This window comes from Hydra viridissima, unplaced genomic scaffold (assembly GCF_058129835.1).
Source record: "Hydra viridissima isolate aposymbiotic clone 2 unplaced genomic scaffold, HvirCarnegie_v1 scaffold_11, whole genome shotgun sequence".
NCBI classification, from domain to species: domain Eukaryota; kingdom Metazoa; phylum Cnidaria; class Hydrozoa; order Anthoathecata; family Hydridae; genus Hydra; species Hydra viridissima.
This window is the reverse complement of record NW_028324310.1, coordinates 8,617,879-8,639,565: the sequence shown is the minus strand read 5'-3', so window position 1 is coordinate 8,639,565 and position 21,687 is coordinate 8,617,879. Positions and strand designations below refer to the sequence as shown.

Below are 21,687 nucleotides of genomic sequence, written 5' to 3'. Positions count from 1 at the left end.
TTTAGGGGTTGCTCAAGACTTTTGACATTGAGTGAATGCAATTTAAAAAAGATTATACCGCAGCCTTTTTATTATCTAAGGCAAAAATGAAAAGTTATTTTACAACTTTTTTTTTTTTTTGGTTTTGATTGACACTGTCTGCTTTATTTTAAAAAGCAATTTTAAGATTGTTAGTTTTCTAAAAAATTTATCAAAATAAGTACAATAGTTTTATTCTACATTTCGCTAATACAAATTAAATTTTTATTTCAGTTAATTAGAAGTAAATAATGTTTTAACAAAAAAGCAGACTCAAAGTGAGTCAACTATGTGGTTGATTGGTCCTATTTCAGAAAATTGTATCAGGAAACAAACTTCCTTCAATAAAACAAAACTTATCAAGATTTTTTCACCATAACTGGCAAAACAAAGATACATTAAAAAGCAGTGCAATTTTTTTTTAGCAAAAGAAGTAATGTTTTTTAATGATTATTTAAAAGTTTAAAGAACAATGGAATTTCATCAATCAAGAAGAATATAATTGCCTCAGTAATTAAGACTTGAAAGATAATTTGTTAAAAGATGAAACAGTATTATTTGCAACAAGAAAGAGAAAAAACTAAAACTAAGGGATGACTACAGAGAGTTTTTAAAACCAACATTGTTTCTTGGTGAAATTACTCATAGAATAAAACAATTCTGCATGCCTGATGCCTTTTACCATGCTCATTGGTTGCCAAATTTCATCTATTATATCAAAATGTAAATAATTAGAAAACAGTTTTAAAATGGCATCAAAAGAAGAGTATTGTTGTCCTTTAATTTGTTTGCATCTCTCCTGTATATATCTTTATGGTTTTCATGCATATTTCCTGAAAATGCTGCAATAAAATACTTATCATTACTAAAAAAATTTGACACATACAAATCTATTGATGAAAAAATAAGTCAGGCTGCAACAGCTGTACTTATTGCACTGTTGCTTTATTAAAGTCATGTTTCATTGGAAACAAAACAAAAAAAAGATTTCCAAATTGAACACTAAACCAAACATGAAAATTATGAAATGATTTGGAAATGTTGCTGATATCCATTTGAAGTCAATTGAAGATATTGTAATGTTAAAATCATTAGTTATTTTCTAATGTTTGGGGGTTGAATTTCAATGAAAAGTATCTTAAATGCTCTTGAAGCATACAAAAAAGGCATAATCATAATTAAATGATTGCAAGTTGTTAATATTTTTCAACAATACAAAGATAAATCAGCAAAGAAATCATTGCTTATTTAAATGAATACACATTAAGAATTCAGGGTTCTAGGATTAAAAAACTGACTCCAAGTACTTTCTACAATCAATTCATTTTGTTATTATATTGCATTGTTAGTAGTTACGTTTTATAGTTTTATATTTTTAGTTGGTTGTATATTATGTTAAACTTAATTCAAAAAAATTAATAATACTTATGAAATGAAATATTCCAAGTAAATGATGTATTTGAAATTGAAATTAAAAAACAACCGTAGAATTACAAAATTCTTCAAACTTAAAAAGTCATGAACAACCTCTAAATATTGCTCAAGATGACTAAAAATGTTTACAATTTTATTTTAACATTTGTCACCACATGAAAGGTTTTAAGCTTAAGATTTCAGACTTTTTTTTTTCTCCTATTTTACAATAACTCCTACTGTTTAAAAAAAATACTTGTAACTTCTTGTACTTTTCTATAAGAATTTCCTTGATTAACAAAGTTTTTGTTGCGTTTCATTCAAATATTTTCCTTTAAGTGCTATACTTTTTAACATACAGAAATTTTTTTCTAAAAAATCTGATTAATTGTTATATAGTTAAAATGAATAACATAAGTAATAAAATGGATATTTGAGAAGTTGGAAACACATGCTTTTGTTATAAGCTATCAACAAAACACTTTTGTAAAATTAACTTCTATGCATGCAAACTCATACCCATCTTAAAATAATAGCAAAAACGTTAACAAACTTTTTAATATTTTAGAAGAAAAATTATAAACAAAGGATTGCTATAACGAAATTTTAAAAATATTTATTTAAACACTACTCGTTAAAACTTGATTTTAGCAGAACTAAACTCGAAGAATCTCAATTACTAATAAGCTTTTCATGAATACTAAAGGTCTATTACAAAAGATATTTATCAATACCTTAGGTTATAGACACTATTAAATTTAACTCTGCAGTATAAGATTTTTGAAGCAAAATATTTACATCGTTTTGAATGGCGGACGTTTTGGAATCATAGTAGCAGGAGATAAATTCTCCGATAGTATCAGACATTAATAATTAGACTAAATCAGTTATTTTGGAAATGGGAAATTAAAGAAAAGTATTTTTCTAGAAACTGTACTTCAAACTGACAAAACTTTTGTTTCATTTTAAACCTCATTCGGATGGTAAATATTTATTTACTCTATCAGGTGCTCCATAAACACTAATTAATTAGTCAATTACTGCTAGAGTGGCTTGACTCATGGGTTTTAGTTATGCACATCACGAAAAAAAGAAAATCAGCTATGAGTTATTCGTATTTAGTTTTTTGGAGTCTAAATATCAATAGATCTTCAAAGAAATGTTTTGCTTTCAACCATTCGGGATTCTTTATAATTGAGAAAACTGGAAATCTTTGAATATAATTTGCAGAGTTCATCTTATCTTTTTAAATTAGTAAAAAAATTTTTTGCTTATTACAAATTAAGTATGTAGATAATGTATATACTAATAGGAATACAATTTTAATGGCTCAAAGTTAAACATACAATATATTTTTTACATCATATTTTCAGCAATCAAAAGCGAACATTTAATTATTTATCGATTTTGTTAAATTCTTGATGTCTTCAGGACCCATATTGTTACAGGCTTCTGAAAATCCCCATTTGAGGTCATCTTTATCTTTTGTATGGTTATTTAGAAAGAGTTGGTTGATAAAATTCCAAAGATGTTCAATTAGATTCAAATTGGAATGCTGAGGTGGCCAGTCAAGTCTGTTTATCTTATTTTTCTTATAATTATTTTTAATGATCCTTGCGGTATGTTTTGGGATCCCAAGATATATTTCCTTCTAGCCGTATGTGCAATTGCACATAAGGCTAAAGCATAAACTTTACGTAGGCTTTCGGTATTACAAAATCTCGTGAGATTCCAAGTCCTTGAGAACGTCATCGATTCGATGTGGTTGGATTGTTCTCAATACTGTGCGGCACATTTTCAGGCGTAGGTATTGAGAGACCTCATCCAAGTCGAGACCTATCAGCAACAGAACCCTGTTCTCGAAAATGCTTCACCAAGTTAATTGTAGGCTTAGTAGGAGAATACCTAACATTAAAGCGGCGCGTAAAGGATCTTTGTGCTAAAAGAATTGTGCTTTTTTTCAAAATAAAATTCAACTATCTTCACTCTTTCTTCGATTGCAAATTTATTCATGGTTGAATTTCTAATAATTTTAGTTTATAATCCTAAAAAGAAAAAAAAATATTACAAAATTAGCGGAGAAATGTAAACCATTATTGAACTTTTTCAGATATTCGTATCTTAAGTTGTATGATAGCACCTGATTTCTATTTCGGAAAGACATTTTACTATAGCAGTATGTAAAATGCTCTTATATAAAAAGCTACTATTTGAGTGTTACGAGATTCTAAAGATTAATTTGGTTTGAATGGTACACGAGTGTAAAAAATACTTTGGTATGAATGGCATTTCTGGTGAATTTTTTAGTGATGATGCAATTTTGGAAGAATTAATATTTCATATAATATATACAGTGACGAAAATAAGTGTTCGTACATTTAACAAATCCGGAAAATAAATTTTCGTAACACTCGATTATTAGTAATTTAATATTTAATTTCGAAATTGTTGTACACTAAGATAGTTTTCTTCAACTTTTACTTGGGAAAAGATGTTTCTTCGATTCATTTTTGTTTTTAGTTTCAGCTCTTCAAATTCATCGATCCAGTTCTTCTTAAATGCGCCGAACGGGATCTAAGTCTGATGATAGAAGGGGGGGGGGGATTATTGAGCATTCTAAGGGTGTTATAAAGCAGCCTATGCTTCACTATGGATTTTGTTTTGTTGTATATTTTTATCTTTCAGCAGCTAAAATCGATCTCGCAATCCAAGTTTTTCTGTACTTTGAAATAAATTTTTCTTTAATGTCTAGCTTATTTCTTTTGTTATTTTATGATTAATAAAAACTAAATTTTAGCCGCTATACATTCCGATGCCATCAAATTGCTTTCACCGTGTTTCATTATCGGTTTGATATTCCTTACTTAAAATGCTTCATTCGTCTTTCTTCAAACAAATTTTTGCCCGTCTGAACTTCTTACGTTACATTTGGGCGATTCACCGTTACTTACGGGACATTTCAAATTTCTTAATGCCAACCTTTTAGTTATATATTTTTTATTTTAAAAGATTAGACGTTCATATAGGTATGTATAATCCCGAAATCACTTAATTGTTCAAATGTATATTTTAAATTCTTTCAACTATGAATTGTTTTGGAACAATATTTCATTATATAGTGTGTTGCTTACGGGACTCAAAAAAACATTACGTTAAACCTGTTGTTTTCATCTGAGTACTTCAAGCAAATTATTTAATCTATGTAAACGAGCTTCTCAAAATAAATCTAGTAGCTTTTATTTTATATAAAATTAATTAAAAGAAAATTTTATCAATTTATATATGCATTAAAAATCAAATAAGTAAGCGTTACTTACGGGGACAGAAATAAACGTTACTTACGGGACGTAGCTTGTTAATAACCATAACAAACAGATTTTTTAATATGAAAAGTTAAAGAACTATCAAATAATTTCTATAAACTAGCAATACATTACACAGACATATATATATGTCTATAGACAGATATTTCTAAATATTACATCTCTATATTACATATATTGTTATCTACAAACATATTAAAATGTCAAGACATGTAATATATATTTATGAAAAAACTGAAATAAGCATCAAAAAAGATAATTCTTCATCTATTATTTTTTTCGTAGCATATACTTCTTCACTCCAGTTTGAAAATTTTGGTAAGTATTTGAAACTACGTGATAAAAATCTTAAGCATTGTTAATAATAGCCTTTCTGGTTAAAGCCTGAATGGAAGCAATTCTTTTAACTACTGCTTTTAAACCATCTATAGGTCCCTTTCCATGACTAGTTGTACTATAGTTCCATTTGATGCCAATCCATATATATTTTTTGGAGCTTTTGAGTACCTCAACAATAAATTTGTTCTTAAACTGGCTTGATTGACCATCTGTCCAAACTCTTAACTAAAAAATATCCTTTAGTCTCTTAACTCAAAAACATCCTTGAATCAATTTATCAAGATTTACTAATGTTTCTTTATCATGAGTAGTACAATCACTAACAATAGCATGACAGTTTTTCGTATTTTGAAACCAATTCACAGAAGTAAAGATAGTTACCTGCTGTTGATTCCAGTGTGCATTTTGAACCTCATCTCGAGAAAAAAAATTGTAATTTTCTGCGTTATCCATTTGTATCACTGCAATTCCAATTACCTTTTTTGTGCTATTTTTGTCAGATTCTAAACTTTTGTGCCGTTGTCTTTTAACAAAACTGTGAGTTAAAAAGCTAGGCATCAATAAGCACAGATGATCGTACAAGTGAACTACTGAAGTGCTTTGAACTAATTACTTCATCCTTCCATTATCATCTTGCCACTGTTTCCACTCAACAATATTTTCCGAAGTATCACTATCACACTGCAATTGATACTTTTTTTTGAAACCCCATTCTTCATGCTGACACTCACTAAACCAACATACTAGGTCATTTGGGCATTGAAGGCAAGAGTCTGGGAATTTGTTTGAATAGAGAGGTATATTTGCACTGCAAAAAAAAAGCTTTTTCAGTGAAAGAATTACATTTTGATGATAGATGCACGTGCATAAATTAGCTGGTGTTTGTCGACTAAGGAGAACATGTAATGGCCTTAAACTTGCAAATTTACTTCTACTAATCTTGGTATTTTCATTTTCTGCTATAAACAAGGCATGAGTCTCCTTTAGGCTCATGTGCATGTGTCTTTTTTGAATATGCTTTTTATTGCCATTATTTCTGATAGTAACTCTTTTATTCCACGAGACATACGGCTATTATCATCATTTTCATAAAATTCAAAAACTTTTTCCTTGGTTTCTTCATTTAAGAAAGTTGCTATTCAAATAAAGTTAATGAAACTATTTGCTTGTAGTAAATAGTTTCATTAATTTTATTTAAAGTTTCTTTCCCCGCTTAGCTTTTTTTCCCTTTCTTTAATCTTTCTTTCTGAATCAGCTTTATGTTTTTTGTCTTTTGGCAACTTTCTGCATTCTTCCCTTTTTTTTCCTCTGTTTTTCTTTACATATTCTTTTTTTTTTTTTTCCCTTCCTAAAATAAGATTCAATCATCTCCATTTATTCTGTCTTTCTGCATTAGTTTTAGCCATTAATGTTTATTTTGGTCTTAAATGAAAAAAAGGATTGTCAATAGGTTGTATAAATGTTCGAAATACTTTCCGTAAAATTTTCTATCCGTTAAAAGATAGTTTTATAAACAGTTCACTGTATTTTGAATTTTTTAAATATCAAAGTGTTTTGGATAAGTTTTCTTACTTTAAAGACTTTGCGATGAGCCATTGCTTACAGGACCAAAACAAACATTGTCTGCAGGCTCTAAGGAAATGCTTCAATAATCAGATCTTTAGTTTTAAATCTAGAAAAAGTAGTTTATTGTGATTGTTATAATCCATTCCCTTATTGCATACTTTTTTTAAGCATAAACTTAACAAAAATGGCATATTTGTTATTTACGGGACAGTCACATTGTTGGAAAACTAAAGCAAATATTTTTTATATTGTTAAACAAATGAAGCTTATTTAAGTTATTTAAATTTTTAAACTTCAAATATGAAGTATTAAATTTGTGGTAGTTAATTTTTAAAAAACAGTTCCTCTTAATGCTATACGCTTAAATCAATAAGCAACTTATTTATAGTTTATTTAATCAATAAGCAACTTATTTACAGTTTATTTAGAAAAATTGATGCACAACCTTAAGTCGCAATTAAAAATACAAAACAAACACAAATAATGTTAACAAATCAAAATAAAGAATCTTCAAACATAAAGTAACACAAAGATAACTTGAGCTTTGATGATAATTGAAACTTATTTTTCTGAAAATAACTCACTTGAATATGGAATCGCCCATTTACTTTTGTCACTGACTAAACGTCGTTACAAAACTAGATTGGTTTATTTAGAAATTTTTAGCAAACTCTAGTCCGTCAAAACAAACCTATATTCCATTACCTCATTTACAGCTTTAAGCTATATTTTAACGCATTTTATAATGCACAAATGAAAAAGTGATGAAAAAGTCTCCGAAATGTAAAGAAACGAGAAACGTAAAGAAGCGACTGCCGAAGAGTGAAAAATTATAATGATATTAAAAATGAAGTCAATCACTTTAAATATATTGCTACTATAACTGACAACGAAGACAACAAAGTATTGTTCAAAATAATAATAAAAGATATAAGAATGAAAATCAATTTGTAAACAAGCATCGTTCAGGAAGACAATCTAAATTAAGTGAACATTGACAATCAGTTTATACTTAAAATAAATCTTAACATCGGCGTTTGCTTATACACAGAATGTATAAGCATATATAGCACAGTTGCCAAAAGTAAAAAATATGCCAAACAACTTTACAAAACAGCAACTTTAAAAGTTTTAAAATGTTTTGCTGCGTCTCTTTAGATGACTTTGGTTTATATAAATTAACATTGTTTTTAACCGTCTGGTCAGTAACCAGGTACCTGGGTATCCATTCCAAAGTAGAATTTGTTAACGCCCCTGTAAAATACTTTTATGACTGCTCGGATCCCCAAAAGAGTTAATCTTTTAGTAGTATATCTACTAAGCATTTTATCCATTGTGTCAACACCAGCTTTTGACAAGTTGTAAAATTCAACAATTTCTGCTTTTTTCTTTGCATTATCACCAATCTTTACTACCTGATGCATTTATGATATAATCATTGCTTTGTTTTTTTTGGGCACATAACTGCACATGGTTGCTTTTTTATGAAAACCAAACACGGTGGATAGTTCTTCTCGTGTTTTCAATGCAGTCATTTCTGGTGGAATGCATGTCTTATTTTTCGTTAATGTGCCAACAATCGTTAGATCTCAGGATAGTAAAGATTTTGCCAATGGCAGAATAAGTGAAGTAATTATCCATTGCAATGTTTCTACTCGATCCTTTGTATTGTGCTAACAAGTCTTTTACAACTCTCTCACCAACATTTTTCTCACGACCGGCATTCGATTTTTCAGTGTAAATCTGATCTGTGAGAGGATACGAGTTTTCTGCATCACATATCCACTATACTTCAATTCCATACTTGGCTGGCTTTGATGGAATATTGAGTGAACTTAGTTCAACCCCGATATGGGTAAAGTTACTTGTCGATGGTCAGGTGCTCTGTTGGGTTATAATGTTTTGCTAAATTATTATTAAACATTGTCCAAATGTCTCGTATTGGAGCAGCTTTATCAATCTCCATGCGTTAAGCACGAGTATTGGCATCATCTAATCGAATAAAACGAATGATGTTCCAAAAGCGATTGATGCCCATTGCTGCACGATACAATGGATATGAGTACGACTAGAGCATCCTGCCATCGGAAATTGCGTAAATGCGTAAATTTCGATGTGAGAAATAGTTTATAAAGGTGACTCCTATGTGATTTAATCTTTTTATTTTCCGATATTTTCCGATGGTTTGTAGTGGCTTGCAAAATTTTGCTGTAATTTTGCGAAAACTTCGTAATTATAGATAAATACATCGGAAATACCACAATATTACGAGTTTACACTTTAAATACGATTTATTGTGAAATTACGCGAAAATATCGTACGATGATGCGTAAATCTCGAAATATATCGGAGAGTGCTTGAAATTCTCCCCATCTGCCTCGGACTACATCGCACCTCCGATATGATACCATTCCTCACCATCGCATCACATAGGAGTCACCTTTATAAACTATTTCTCACATCGGAATTTACGCATTTACGCAATTTCCGATGGCGGGATGCTCTAAGTACGACTGCCACATATCCTTCGTATTGTCAGTATTTGAGTTGTTGACGCCAGAGGTTATCATAATAGCTAGGAATGCATAAAATTCCTGAAGTTCAAAAAAAAGTGAAAAAAAAGGTGAATGTGAAAACCTAATGGATTTTGCTCTTTTCACTACACAGTAGGTGGGTATCCGGTTATTGAACGAATGGTGAAAGTTTGGTTATTGACCGTACGGTTAAAAAGAAATGTTTGAAAGTAAAATAGCATTTTTTTCTTGTCATATTAAAGTTGAAAAACGTTTTGATCAACATTAGCAAGTACTTCTAGCATTAAACACAGAAATAAACGAAATACTGTATACATACATTTACACTAATATATTTACATTTATACCACTACATATACTAAATACATTCGATTTCTGTTTTACTTAAAAAGATCTAATAATTCTCGTAGAGCATTAAATTTTTACCGAAACAAATAACATTGGCTGTAATAATTTAGAACATAAGGTCAAATTGATGACTTTATTACTCAGTTCAGCGGTTGATATGTTTTTAACTGCTGCAAGAGAACAAGAAAGGAGGGTAAAATTCTAGAAATATAAAGAAGATTCTAAAAAAACGTTTTTGAGTATTTTTATGGAAATTTTTAAGTTGTAGGAGAACGACGAAGGAGAGTGAAATTAAAGAAAAAGTTTAGAAATCTCGAGAAATTTTTTTATAAACAACAGAAAGTTCTTTTTTATGCAATTTTAATATAAATACAAATGCTATCCATCATTGAAGTATACGAGTTCAATCAGAAAGTCTGCTTGATCAGAGTCTGTCTTCTAAAGCAATTTGTTACGACAAATAGATAGCCTAAACCTACCAGCGAAAGAGAATGTCATTGTGGCACATACCTGTTCATGAATTAGTTCCAAGAAATCCATTTTTGAATGATATGCTGGAGATCACATTTCCTCCTTTGAGATATTATCCTCTGTTCAATGATAGATCAAATAGTAGAGAGTTGGATCGATTATACAAAGATGTGCTTGAGCCTCTCTCATATTTATCTCGTCTAAAGGGGAATACTGCTGCTAAACCAGATTGTTTTAATGTCAATCTTGATGTTAAACATTATAAACCAGAAGAGGTTTCTCTAAAAGTTGAAGGTATAATTTTGTTCTTATGTTTCTGCAGAATCAACATAAAGCTATAAACCTCCTAAAACTTAATATTCCTAAAACCGTATGAATTTTCTGAATTTTTAGGTCATGTTCTTGAGGTTAGCGGTAAACATCGCAATGAAAATGAGAATGGTTTTGAGTCAAGTGAGTTTCATCGAAGATATACAATTCCAGATGATGTAGATCCAACAGCCCTTACTTCAAGCATCAGTCAAGATGGTGTCTTGCATATTGAAGCTCCTAAAAAGCTTCCTTTAAAGTCAAGTTCTGGTGGAGAATCAAGTAAAGACACTTTTAAATACACTTTAGATGTACAGGGTTTTAAACCAGAAGAGATTTCGATTCAAGTAAAGGGCAGAGATTTAATAATTCATGGTGAAACAAAAACTGAAAACAAGGGCGAGCATGGATCAAGTTTACACCAGAAGCAGTTTACAAGAAATATTGCTTTACCTGATGATGTTGATCCATCTCAGCTGAGCTCTCGCTACACCAAAGATTCTAAGCTATCTGTTGAAGCTCCTCGTACTCCTCAAGCTCCAGTGAATCTTGAAATCAAGATGGAAGAATAAAGCTGCTATATGCATCTCCTTCTGTTTAACTTTTTAATTGTATTATAATTTAATATGCTTTTTTTTAAAAGTTTTTTTTTTAGTATTTCAAAATATAATTTCAAGGTCTAGTGCTCCTCTCAATATAGTTTTTTTAATCAGGTCTCATTCAGTGTATGTTGTTTTGTGTAAAGTTTCAATGTAAATAAATTCCTAATTATTTATTTATTTGTGCTTGCATCTGCAATTTCATGATGTTTTAAGTATCTTGATTTTGTTCAAAAAGAAAAATTTCTTAAAAAATTCCATCTTTTATTTGTGACTTCCCTAATAAAAAAAAAAAAAAGAATACTAAATTAGACTTTAAACTGTAAATTTCTATTTGCAGTATGGTTTCAATAGTGTGGTCTTTCTGCCTTCCTTTTACAGTTTAAAGACACCCATAGACTGTAAAAATCTACTGGACACTTAAAGTGTACCCTTTTTATGCTCCAGTAGATTCTTTGGCATTGTTGAAAAAAAGAGCTTTAAATCTCTTTGTAAGGTGAAGCACTATGATTACGCAAAAAACAGTAAAGAAAATCTTTGATCTGACCCTATGATCTTTAGATATTCATGTATAATTATCACATTTAATTGCGACTCTTAGGCCTAGGAGGATTAATACATATAATTATCAAAACCGTTAAAAACTCACAGCACACTTGGGCAAATAACCAAAAACTTATAAATTTTGACTTTATAATAATGACGGCAATAGACTGAAACCTTGAAAACGACGTTCAAAGCATTCTTCCATTTCTTTCGAAATTACGCGAACATGAGACTGTCTCAATTTTCAATTTCCTATTATTAGTATCATCAAAGTAAGGAAGGAGAAGTTATTTGGACATTACACGAAATTAAAAAAAAAAACGATTCTATTTTTTGACAAAATCATAAGTCACAAATTAATACACAATTGATGAGCCTAAAGCTCACATTTTTGATCTAAAGATGGCGCCCCACAATGAGTCAAAATTCAAAAAACCTCAAAATAAAAGCAATTGCTAGGAACTAATAAAGTGAATTATAATCTAACTAGCATCACCAGAAAACTGGAACTAATTGCTTTTTGGTTAATTTTTAAGGATTCATCAGTTTATGCACCTTTTCCTGAGACATAATTTATTTTTTATTGCAAAACTCACGCACAAAATGCTCGCTTTAGTGTCACTTTTAAGGTTGATACGGGTAAAAATAGTTCAAAATTTAATTTGAAGGCATATGTTTAAGATATTTGGTAACTATAAATAATATTTTTGACACTGCATATTGTTTTTAGGTTGTCATTCCTTATCTTAAAAGAGTACCCCGTATTGAATTTTTTAAATTTGTTTTAAGAGATTTTACTGGATTCCATGGTAGTTTTAATATTTTCCCATTGATAGGTATATATGAAAGCAGAAAAAAAAAGTCAGTTTGTAAATGTAAATCAAAACGTAAATGTAAATCAAATGTAAAATTTCATATTAATTCATTTTCACACATTTTTCACACTAAATACAGAGGTTATTTGTCATAACTCAAAAGCCAACATTCAAAAACTCATGCTCAAATAAATCATTCTAATTTTTAAATTTTAAAAGCCAAAAGTTGCATGATTTGAAGGTCTGCTGCCTGAATTAAATGTTTAAAAATAAGACTTGCGTACAAAATAACATTGCTTACATTCATCATAAAAAGAATACATTTAGTTCCTATCATTCAAAGGTTAGAAATTAATCATTATAATTTATTTTAGGGTCTTCTACTTGAGTTTCGTAGATTGGAGGGTCTAGACCATGGAAGTCTTGATGAACCTGAAATGAAAACTCTATCAATATTTAATAGTAAACTCAAATCTAAATTGCTGAAACATCCAAGAACCTTTTCAAGACTTCTGGAACATAAGCAAACCTGGTTGGATTAAGAAAAAACAGCTAACAGAAAAAACGTTGCTGCAGGTCCAGGTGGAAAGAACATGGACTTGGAAGATCTAAGTGAGAAAAGTAAAAGATCTAAGGTTGTAATAAATTAATTGAATTCAAAGCAATTTAAAAGTAGTTTACTCACTTAAACATTAAATATTATTGTGTTTAAGGTTAACATGTTGGCTAAACATCCTGCTGAAGCATTGGGATTAGCTTCAATAAGAAAAGCCTCTGATCCTACCAAGAAAGATTTTGTTTTTGTCATGAAAAATGCTGCAAATCCTGGCAAAGTTAAAAGCATGGAGGTTAGTTTTCCAATAAAAATGACGATTGAAGATGGCTTGAATTGTACCAAATTATCAGAAATTATGATGGATAATGCAGAATTAAGATATTATCTTTCACTTCATGAAATTAAGAATGAAAGACAGAAATGTTATTCTGAGCGTGTAGTTCTGACAGAAATATCAGCTTCAACTTCTCTACAGATAATGTTTAATGATACTCTGACAAGAATACTAACTTTTTACTGAATTCATAACATATTTATTTTTAATGGTTATATAATTTTTGCCGTTTTTTCAGCTAATTAATTCACTGTGCAGAGAGGGGCCGGGGTGACGGCTAAAATTTTACATTGTCGCCTAAGTTTTTTATAGCAACATTATCAGTATACTTTCAATTATACATGGTATTACCCAAATACTTATTCCGTAACATTTTCTCTATTAAACTGCTTAACTAAATCACCCATTTAAACCATTAAATTACTCTCTATCGATAAACTTTTTTAAATATTTCGCCTGCCTTGTCATTACAGCGAAATACACTTTCTATTCTTTTTCACCACTGCAATTCTTAAAGTAATACTGATTGCTGTAGTCTGGATAGGCAAAATAGTAAACTATTTTTTAAAATTGACCAGAAAATCAAATGTCGACTATATGAAGGATACTTTAGAAATTTGAGAATAATGTTCTCTTTGTCGAGTTGCAATCACTTATATTTGTTTTTATGATTTAAATCAAGTATAATTTTATGAAACCCACATTCATTATGATAATTTATGATCAATTATGATAACTTGCTTTATTTCAATGAAAATTGTGTTTTTATGATTTAAATCAAGTATAATTTTATGAAACCCACATTCATTATGATAATTTATGATCAATTATGATAACTTGCTTTATTTCAATGAAAATTGTGTTTTTATGATTTAAATCAAGTATAATTTTATGAAACCCACATTCATTATGATAATTTATGATCAATTATGATAACTTGCTTTATTTCAATGAAAATTGTGTTTTTATGATTTAAATCAAGTATAATTTTATGAAACCCACATTCATTATGATAATTTATGATCAATTATGATAACTTGCTTTATTTCAATGAAAATTGTGTTTTTATGATTTAAATCAATTATACTTACAAATAAACACAAAATTGTTAACCTTTTGCTAACTTATTTTTTTAATGAAAATTATTATTGATGTAATGAATTTAATTTTTTGCACTCAAGTGATTAAGTTACTTTTCTTAGATTTCAATAGTTGTGTATTGGAAGTTGTTTTCGAATACATTAATTGCTTTTAAACCAAAACGAAGTCATTAACTGTTAAAAACTTTATTCAACTATAATAATGATATTTACTCAAAAAATCTAATTTAAGTTTTTTCCACTGAGCGTGTCATGATTAGTACACAACCTCTTTTGTACTTCGATATTACGGAATAGACATGTGGCCTATGTCATAATCATTGTTATGGAATTTTTAGCAAATATTGATAATGAGGGGAAGGGCTAGGATTATAATGACCCTTTCAGAGAAAATTATCTTCATGAGCTAATACATTTTAATTTTGATTAATTTCCGAACAAAAGCGCAGCAAAGCACTCTTTTTAAATTTTTAATTTTAATTTTAAAATTTTTAGTAGTAAAAAGGGATTCTTGATTATTTTAATGAATAGAATGCCGAACTAAAATACTTAATTGCCTTAGAGATGCCAGTCATTCACATCTAGCAGTTGCAAATATTACTACATGATTGCAATCAATAGTAGCAACTGGATTAGAAGAAATTCATTTAAGTTCAAAAATGGTGAAGCATAACCACTTTTATTTATAAGAACCCATATATTTTTTCCAACTGTGTCGGACTTAATCAGTAACTTGCTTCTAGAGTTCTGTAAGCATTACCTGTTACCAAAAAAAAAAGAGTAATGGTAACTCTTTGGTCTGCGAAAATTAAATCATGTATTTTGTAACTTTTTTATATTAAGTGGACCGATGAAATCAAAAGCTCTTCAAATGTTTAAAAAAAAATTAAGAAAAGAACTCTATCATCTGTTATAAATTTTTTTTATTTCATCTAAATATTACAAAAATTTTTTATTTTCAAATGTAAATAAGATCTTCAGTTTAATACAACTATTTCTTTTTATCAAAAAATGTTGCTCATCTAACCAAAAAATCGCGTGGAAAATGCCCAAGCTCGACTTTTCCGCCTAGTGGAAAACCGCCTTAAAAGCTAGCGGTTTTTGTTGTGATAATTTGAGCAATGTCATTAAAACAAAAATTTTGGTGAAAATTCACAACATAATTCACGTGTGATTTTAACAGTTATTTTACTAAGTGATGTATAATTATTATTTTGATGTCACATTCATTTCGTTTGTGTTATGTATGTAGATAAGTCCAAGGATGGCTGGTGGTGGTTTAAAATTGGATTTTTTATCAGCATTTAAATCTATTAAGACTTGCCCTCCTTCTCCAACTGAAACCAGTTTATCAAAAAATGTTGGCTTATTCAAGTCGCAGAGTTTTTCAGGTGGTACGAGTTTTAAAGATGGACTAAGCTCTGTACATGCTGACTTAGATAGCGTTTTAGGAAAAGAAGATGAGTTGGATGGGATCATGCGATTAAATTCTCTAGATAAACGATTTTCCAGAGCGCTATTTAAAATTCGTCAGTCTCATTGGTTAGATGCATCTATAATAAATAATTGCATGCAGTGCAATAAGGCTTTTGGATTTACTGTAGGCTCAGTAAATATATCAAGAAAACAGAACTGCAGAAGGTGAGGTACTAAAATTTAAATTTGCATTGACAAAACTATTTTTCCAAAATATTTATTAAATTGTATATGATATTTTACTAAATTAATGTATTAATAGATAAATATTAAGTTATTGTGGCAATAAATATAGTCATAAGTTTATGTTGATGAAATTGAATTATGGCAATTCTTAATTCATACTGGGTTTTACATATCAAAGTAAAAGAAAAAAAACTTTTCAGGCTCAAAATAGATCTAATTAGTAAAGAATTGTTTCAAAACACATATTGCTGATATTTTCAATTTTCTAAGTAGTGCAATGTCAAATATCATTCTTCATAATAAATTAATAAATCACTTAATGTTTCTTTACAAAAGTTATGATTGATCTTCATGTCAAAAAACTGTTCAAGTGATTTACAAGTTTATACTTTTTGAACTTATATTCAATGTTACATACATTAGATAAAACAAAACTTTTATTTTTTTCTGTATTTTTACAAAATATTTATAATAATATTTATTTTATTAAACTGCTATCTTCTGTTAAAAAAATAATTTTTTTGGGTGCATTCTAAAATTTTTTTTGTATAATTAGTAACAGTTAAACAATGAAATAAAAGTTGTTGCATAAATTCAAATTTCCTTCAAGTAAAGAAAAATTTCTTTAGTAATATTTTTAAATGCTACATTTTTTTACTGCAATGCACAGAAAGATAGAATTGGTACAACTGTAATCTTGAAGCAACAAAAGTAAAATCTGATAATTGTGATATCATGCAGCAAAGTTCCATAATATATTTCACAAGTTGATTTTTTTTTTCTAATAGTTTTTTCATTTCAAATTGCATGTTGCATAGATGCTAACTTCACTGAAATATTGGTTTTATTTATTAAATTGATTTGAAAAACCATAAATTAATAGAACATTCAATTCTGTGATAAAGAATTACCTTTTTCACACAAGTTAAATGCACATTTCCCATTGTAACCTTTTATAATAAAAGTTTTATTTCATATGTTCATAGTTAATTTTTTTTGTAATATTATTAGAGTCTTCAGATAACTTTTTGAATAAATTTGCAATTTAAAGATATAGGCTAAAGATAAATAGTTATTTACAAGTGTCTTTTATTGTTGCATAACTTAATTATAGAATAATATATCTCTTACAAAGCTTTGAACTTTGAATAGAAATAAGCAAAAACCACCATTTGTATAACAAAAAAAATTGTAACAAAAACCACCATTAGTATAAGTAAAATGCTTGCTACTTTTAAGCATGCATTTTTATGGCTCCATTGACATGTTTTCAAAAAAAGGTTTTTAAAATATTAATATCAAGCTAGATTTTACAGCAAGATGATTTGTAGTTAAATGATTTCCATAACACAAATTAAGTGCTCCATTAGTTATTGAAAAATGTTTAGTAAATTAAAAAAAAAAAAAAAATCAAAGCTGTTTTTTCACAAGTAATAGACCATCCTACTAATGGTTATGCTAAGAAAGGCTTAGAGTTTTTGGTAAAACTGAAGTAAATTGATGTTAGAAAGGGTCTTTACCTGTAAAAAAAAATTGCAAATAATGTTTTGGAGTGAAGTATGTTCATTTTTATCTCTACAACTTTTTGTATTTAGATGTGGTAGAGTGTTTTGTGAAAATTGCTGTCACTACATGAAGCGTTTATCTCCGGAGTGCATTCCTGATCCCCAAGGGAACTTCTATAGGGTAAATGTAACTATAATTAAATTTGATATAAACATCTTTTGTAGTAGCAAAGAACTAAGTGTATACAGCTATTAAAGTACAAAATTTGTTGATTAGTTACTCCATGCTCACCATTTAAATTTATTTAAAAGTAATTATATATTTTTTCTCATCCGTGCTTTGACTGTGCAAGTTTTTTTAAGAAAACTTTAGCTATGTATACAAAACACCTGTAAGTAACTTATTTTAAGGTGTGTTTCAATTGTGCTGATCTTCCAAGTAGCCAACCACTTGGGGAAATTCATTCTCTTACTGATGATTTTCAAAGTTTTCGTAATAAAAAGCGATTAATTATTTCACAAGAAATAACCCGACTCTTGCAAGGTTTTGAAGCAAATGTTGATCCAAACTCTAGATTAAAGGCAGCAATGAATGATACAATTTCTATTATGAAAATTCCTGAATGGCAAAAATCCTCTAAATGGCTTGTAAGGATAATTTTTTTAAATATGGATTGAGTTACTTTTTGAAAGTGGACTGTTTAAATTTGTGTTCTAATTTTCTGCTAAGGAGAGTTCAGAAGTGGAATGGTGCTCACAATGTAGCTCAACATTTTCTTTCTTTAACTACAAACACCATTGCAGGTTGATTTTTCTATTTGTTTTATTCCTTACACTTTTATATTATATAATTAATGATAATTATAATTTAGCAATAGCAATAACAATAATAACAATAATAATAACAATAACAATAATAAAAATAATAACAATATTAACAATAACAGCAATAACAACAATAACAACAATAACAAAACAATAACAATAATAACAATAACAATAATAAAAATAATAACAATATTAACAATAACAACAATAACAACAATGACAATAATGACAATAATAATAATAATGATAATGATAATAATAATAATGATAATACTTTAATAAGTTTTTAGTAAATTAATGTCTTTGAAATGTAAGGATTTCTTTTTTATTTTATTAATGAAAATCAAGTTTTTTTTACTCAATTTAATTCAAGTATCTAAACTTCAATATTTAGGCTTTGCGGTTCTGTTTATTGTCGTCAGTGCTGTAAGGCATCTCTACTTTTATATTATGACGAACAGCAATGTGCGACTGCAAGAATAATTGGAGTTGTTGGTTGTCCAGATAAAGAGCCACCTGTCTGTCTTTATTTAGAAATATGCACGCTGTGTGAAGAAGACATGGAAAACTATCAGGTAATTTTTTTAGTCTTATGTTTTTAACTAACGCTTTTCAGTATGTGAACGTTCTGTTAAATTTGATGAATTCTTTTTCTTTTCCAGGTACAGCAATATCATTGTGACAAAAACGGGAAAAAATTTTGTTCTGATAATCTTGTAAGTCTTAGTAAAATATTAGACAAGCTGAAGGTTATTGAAAAGAAAATAGAGGATGGTTTACCTCGTTTCCAAGAGCTTGTTGATAGTTTTACTTATGATAATATTCAATTGGAAGAAAGTTCAACAAATATAAATGATGTTCAATTTATTGCCAAAATCGACAGTGATTTATCAGATATGTTTACACAGTACTCTGTTGTTGTGCTTAGCCTTAAGCAGCATGTTATGTCTTCAAAAACTGAGCTAGAAATCATGCGAAATGCTACATCTCTAAAGTGCAAACAATATAATCAAGGAATAAACTTGTTCAAGAGTTTGAGGGACAGTTTAGAAAAGTCTTTACCGAAAAAAGCTCTAATAGAATACCAAAACTACGCCAATATGCAAGCTATAAACAATACTTATGTTATGATTAGGCAATTAGGTTTCGAAGCATTGCGATTATCTTTAAAATATAAGTTTAACACTACGCTTGCTGAGGAGCTTAGAGAAGTGGATGAGATTTGTTATGAAGAGTTAAAATCGTTTGTTTTGCAATGTGGAGATAGTTGGGACAGTCATGTATCTGTGCTAAATAACTTTATTAAACAGCAGTTAGATCATAAAAAACTTGTTTCACCCAAGGAAGATAAGATAAATTTAGAAGGCCGTGAGTATGTTGAACGTTTTCTTACAGATAGGTGCTGTGCGCTAGTTAATCAAATACTTCGCGCATTAAAAAGCAAATCATCTGAAACGCAATTTTTAGAATCAAAAGCTTGTCTTGAGAGCTTTTTCAACAAAATCTCAAAAAATTCAGTCAGCAGTAATATCTAGCTGTCATAATAATTGAAAACCTTTTTTCTGTAAAATATTTTTATTTAATTTTGTACTTTAATTCGACGACAGATCTAAAAAAAATTTTTTTTAAAAAAAAAATGGATTGCCATTATAAAGTTTGCTATAAAGTTTGAGATTAAAACTAAAATGTTTCGTTTTATACGTTACAATTTTATTATTTTTTTCGTTACTTTACTCAGACCATGGACAATTCATTTTTATTCATAAAAAATGAAACTTCTAGGTTAAAGATGTTAAAACCAAATAAATTGTGAACATTTTTCTTACTGCGTTTGAAACAGGTTTTCTAGATGGTGGAGTAGGTGGTTCCGTATTAATTTGGTTCAAACCTCTTCATATGGTTCAAACCTCTTCATATGGTTCAAACCTCTTCATATGGTTCAAACCTCTTGATCTTTTATTCGCTGTTAATCGTCGCTTAATGATAAAAAGTTATTACTTTAATTCCTTTTTTAAATATGCAACAAATGCAAAAACATATTTTGTGTCAAATGTCTGTCTGAACCTATCGCTTATACTAGCCCACTTGAAATTCTGTTTATTCAAATCTCTGATTTTTTCGAAAATTTTCTGGTGATAAGGCGTTGTCGTTATATTGAACCTTCAACTTTACATGCTTTTGTTTGCTGGAGACAATATTAGATAAAAACTTTTCTCTTTGTCAAATCGAAAAGTAACATTATTCAAAAGTATTTTGCATCCCCTCCACTTTTAGTATATTCTTTTTTAATAATTCCAAAAATCGCTTTAGAAATCCCGATCTTTACTTTTCGTCAAATTTGGCTCTTGCTTTTACAAACTGGACGAATTGTCCAATCACAATATATATCCAAACAGTAAAATTTAATCTATATGTTTTCATTGAGTTTTGAAATAAAGTTTTAGTAAATTTAAATGGAGATGTACAGGATTTTAATGGAAATATTTAGGATGCGCTTTGCTCTATTAGTAGTCTCTCTGCGGTGAAATGACATTTGAAGAACAAAATCAACTCTAAGAAAAAAATAAAAAACTGAATCCACTTTATATAGAAAGCAAATTTTGTAAGCAAAAATGTAAGCTATGATAATGCTACTTGCTTTGCGCCACCAATCTAAGAAAAAAGTCGAATGGTGGTTGATCTTGAAAGCTATTTGGAAAATCAATGTTTTTGTTTTCTTAAAAATATAATAAATATCCTCTTTTGTTTCATTTTCATCAAAGCTTTTCTCATTTCTCATGTCCCAAGTGAAATCTATCAAATTCCTATAAAACTCCAAAAACATTAGGAATTACATGTGTAGATTAAATACGAAAAAATTGATGCAGACAAATAATTAATCTTTCTGCATGCTCTTTGCGTATTGTTACAAATCTTTTGTTTTAAATAGGGGTGGGAGTTAAGGTTAGTTATAGTCTAACTAAATTTAGTCGACTAACTTTTTAGTCTAACTAAAATTAGCTGACTAACTTTTTAGTCTAACTAAATTTAGTCGACTAACTTTTTAGTCTAACTAAAACTAGTTGACTCAAACAAGATTTAGTGCTAAAAAAAACTGCATAACCTATACCATGAAATTATATGAACATTGTATGAATTATGACAAATTACTTTAAAAGCATTCATCAAAATTTATTATTTTGTACAAAATATAGCTTGTGACAATTAGGTAATAAAATTGTTTTGTTTGTACCTAGTATTGCCCCAAATTTTCTTTTATTGAATTAAATAAAAATTGGTTTGTTAGCAGAACAACCTCCGTCAAAAGCAGTTGATATTTTATACCGAAAACATAATTACTTATTAGCATTTTAATAACTTTTAAAAGAAAAAAAAAATTGAGAGTTGAACAAGATATATTTTCAATTACACAATATAGAAA

General features: G+C 28.8%; 2 protein-coding genes across 3 annotated transcripts; both read left to right on the top strand.

Moving 5' to 3' along the window:
• Positions 1-9,800: 9,800 nt before the first annotated feature.
• Positions 9,801-11,016, top strand: LOC145191540 (uncharacterized). The gene is made up of 2 exons (XM_080068654.2): positions 9,801-10,306; positions 10,406-11,016. Exons 1-2 carry the CDS (start codon positions 10,033-10,035, stop codon positions 10,891-10,893), a joined length of 762 nt encoding a protein of 253 aa, XP_079924780.2. The 5' UTR covers positions 9,801-10,032; the 3' UTR covers positions 10,894-11,016.
• Positions 11,017-15,393: 4,377 nt separating this feature from the next.
• Positions 15,394-19,971, top strand: LOC145191731 (uncharacterized). Of its 2 annotated transcripts, none has more exons than XM_090067472.1 (6): positions 15,394-15,912; positions 17,529-17,619; positions 17,850-18,086; positions 18,169-18,242; positions 18,661-18,841; positions 18,929-19,971. In XM_090067472.1, the coding sequence occupies exons 1-6, from the start codon at positions 15,536-15,538 to the stop codon at positions 19,799-19,801; spliced, it is 1,833 nt and encodes a 610-aa protein (XP_089923598.1). In that variant the 5' UTR covers positions 15,394-15,535; the 3' UTR covers positions 19,802-19,971. The 2 variants fall into 2 exon arrangements, with proteins under 2 accessions (XP_089923598.1, XP_089923599.1); XM_090067473.1 differs by having other exon boundaries at positions 15,407-15,917.
• The last annotated feature ends 1,716 nt before the right edge of the window (positions 19,972-21,687 follow it).

Coding starts and splice junctions, on each gene's coding strand:
- LOC145191540 (XM_080068654.2), top strand. CDS start 10,033: ATGTCATTGTGGCACATACCTGTTCATGAATTAGTTCCAAGAAATCCA. Junction 10,307..10,405: donor GGTTTCTCTAAAAGTTGAAG/GTATAATTTTGT, acceptor CTGAATTTTTAG/GTCATGTTCTTGAGGTTAGC.
- LOC145191731 (XM_090067472.1), top strand. CDS start 15,536: ATGGCTGGTGGTGGTTTAAAATTGGATTTTTTATCAGCATTTAAATCT. Junction 15,913..17,528: donor AGAAAACAGAACTGCAGAAG/GTGAGGTACTAA, acceptor TTTTGTATTTAG/ATGTGGTAGAGTGTTTTGTG. Junction 18,087..18,168: donor AAAAATCCTCTAAATGGCTT/GTAAGGATAATT, acceptor TTTTCTGCTAAG/GAGAGTTCAGAAGTGGAATG.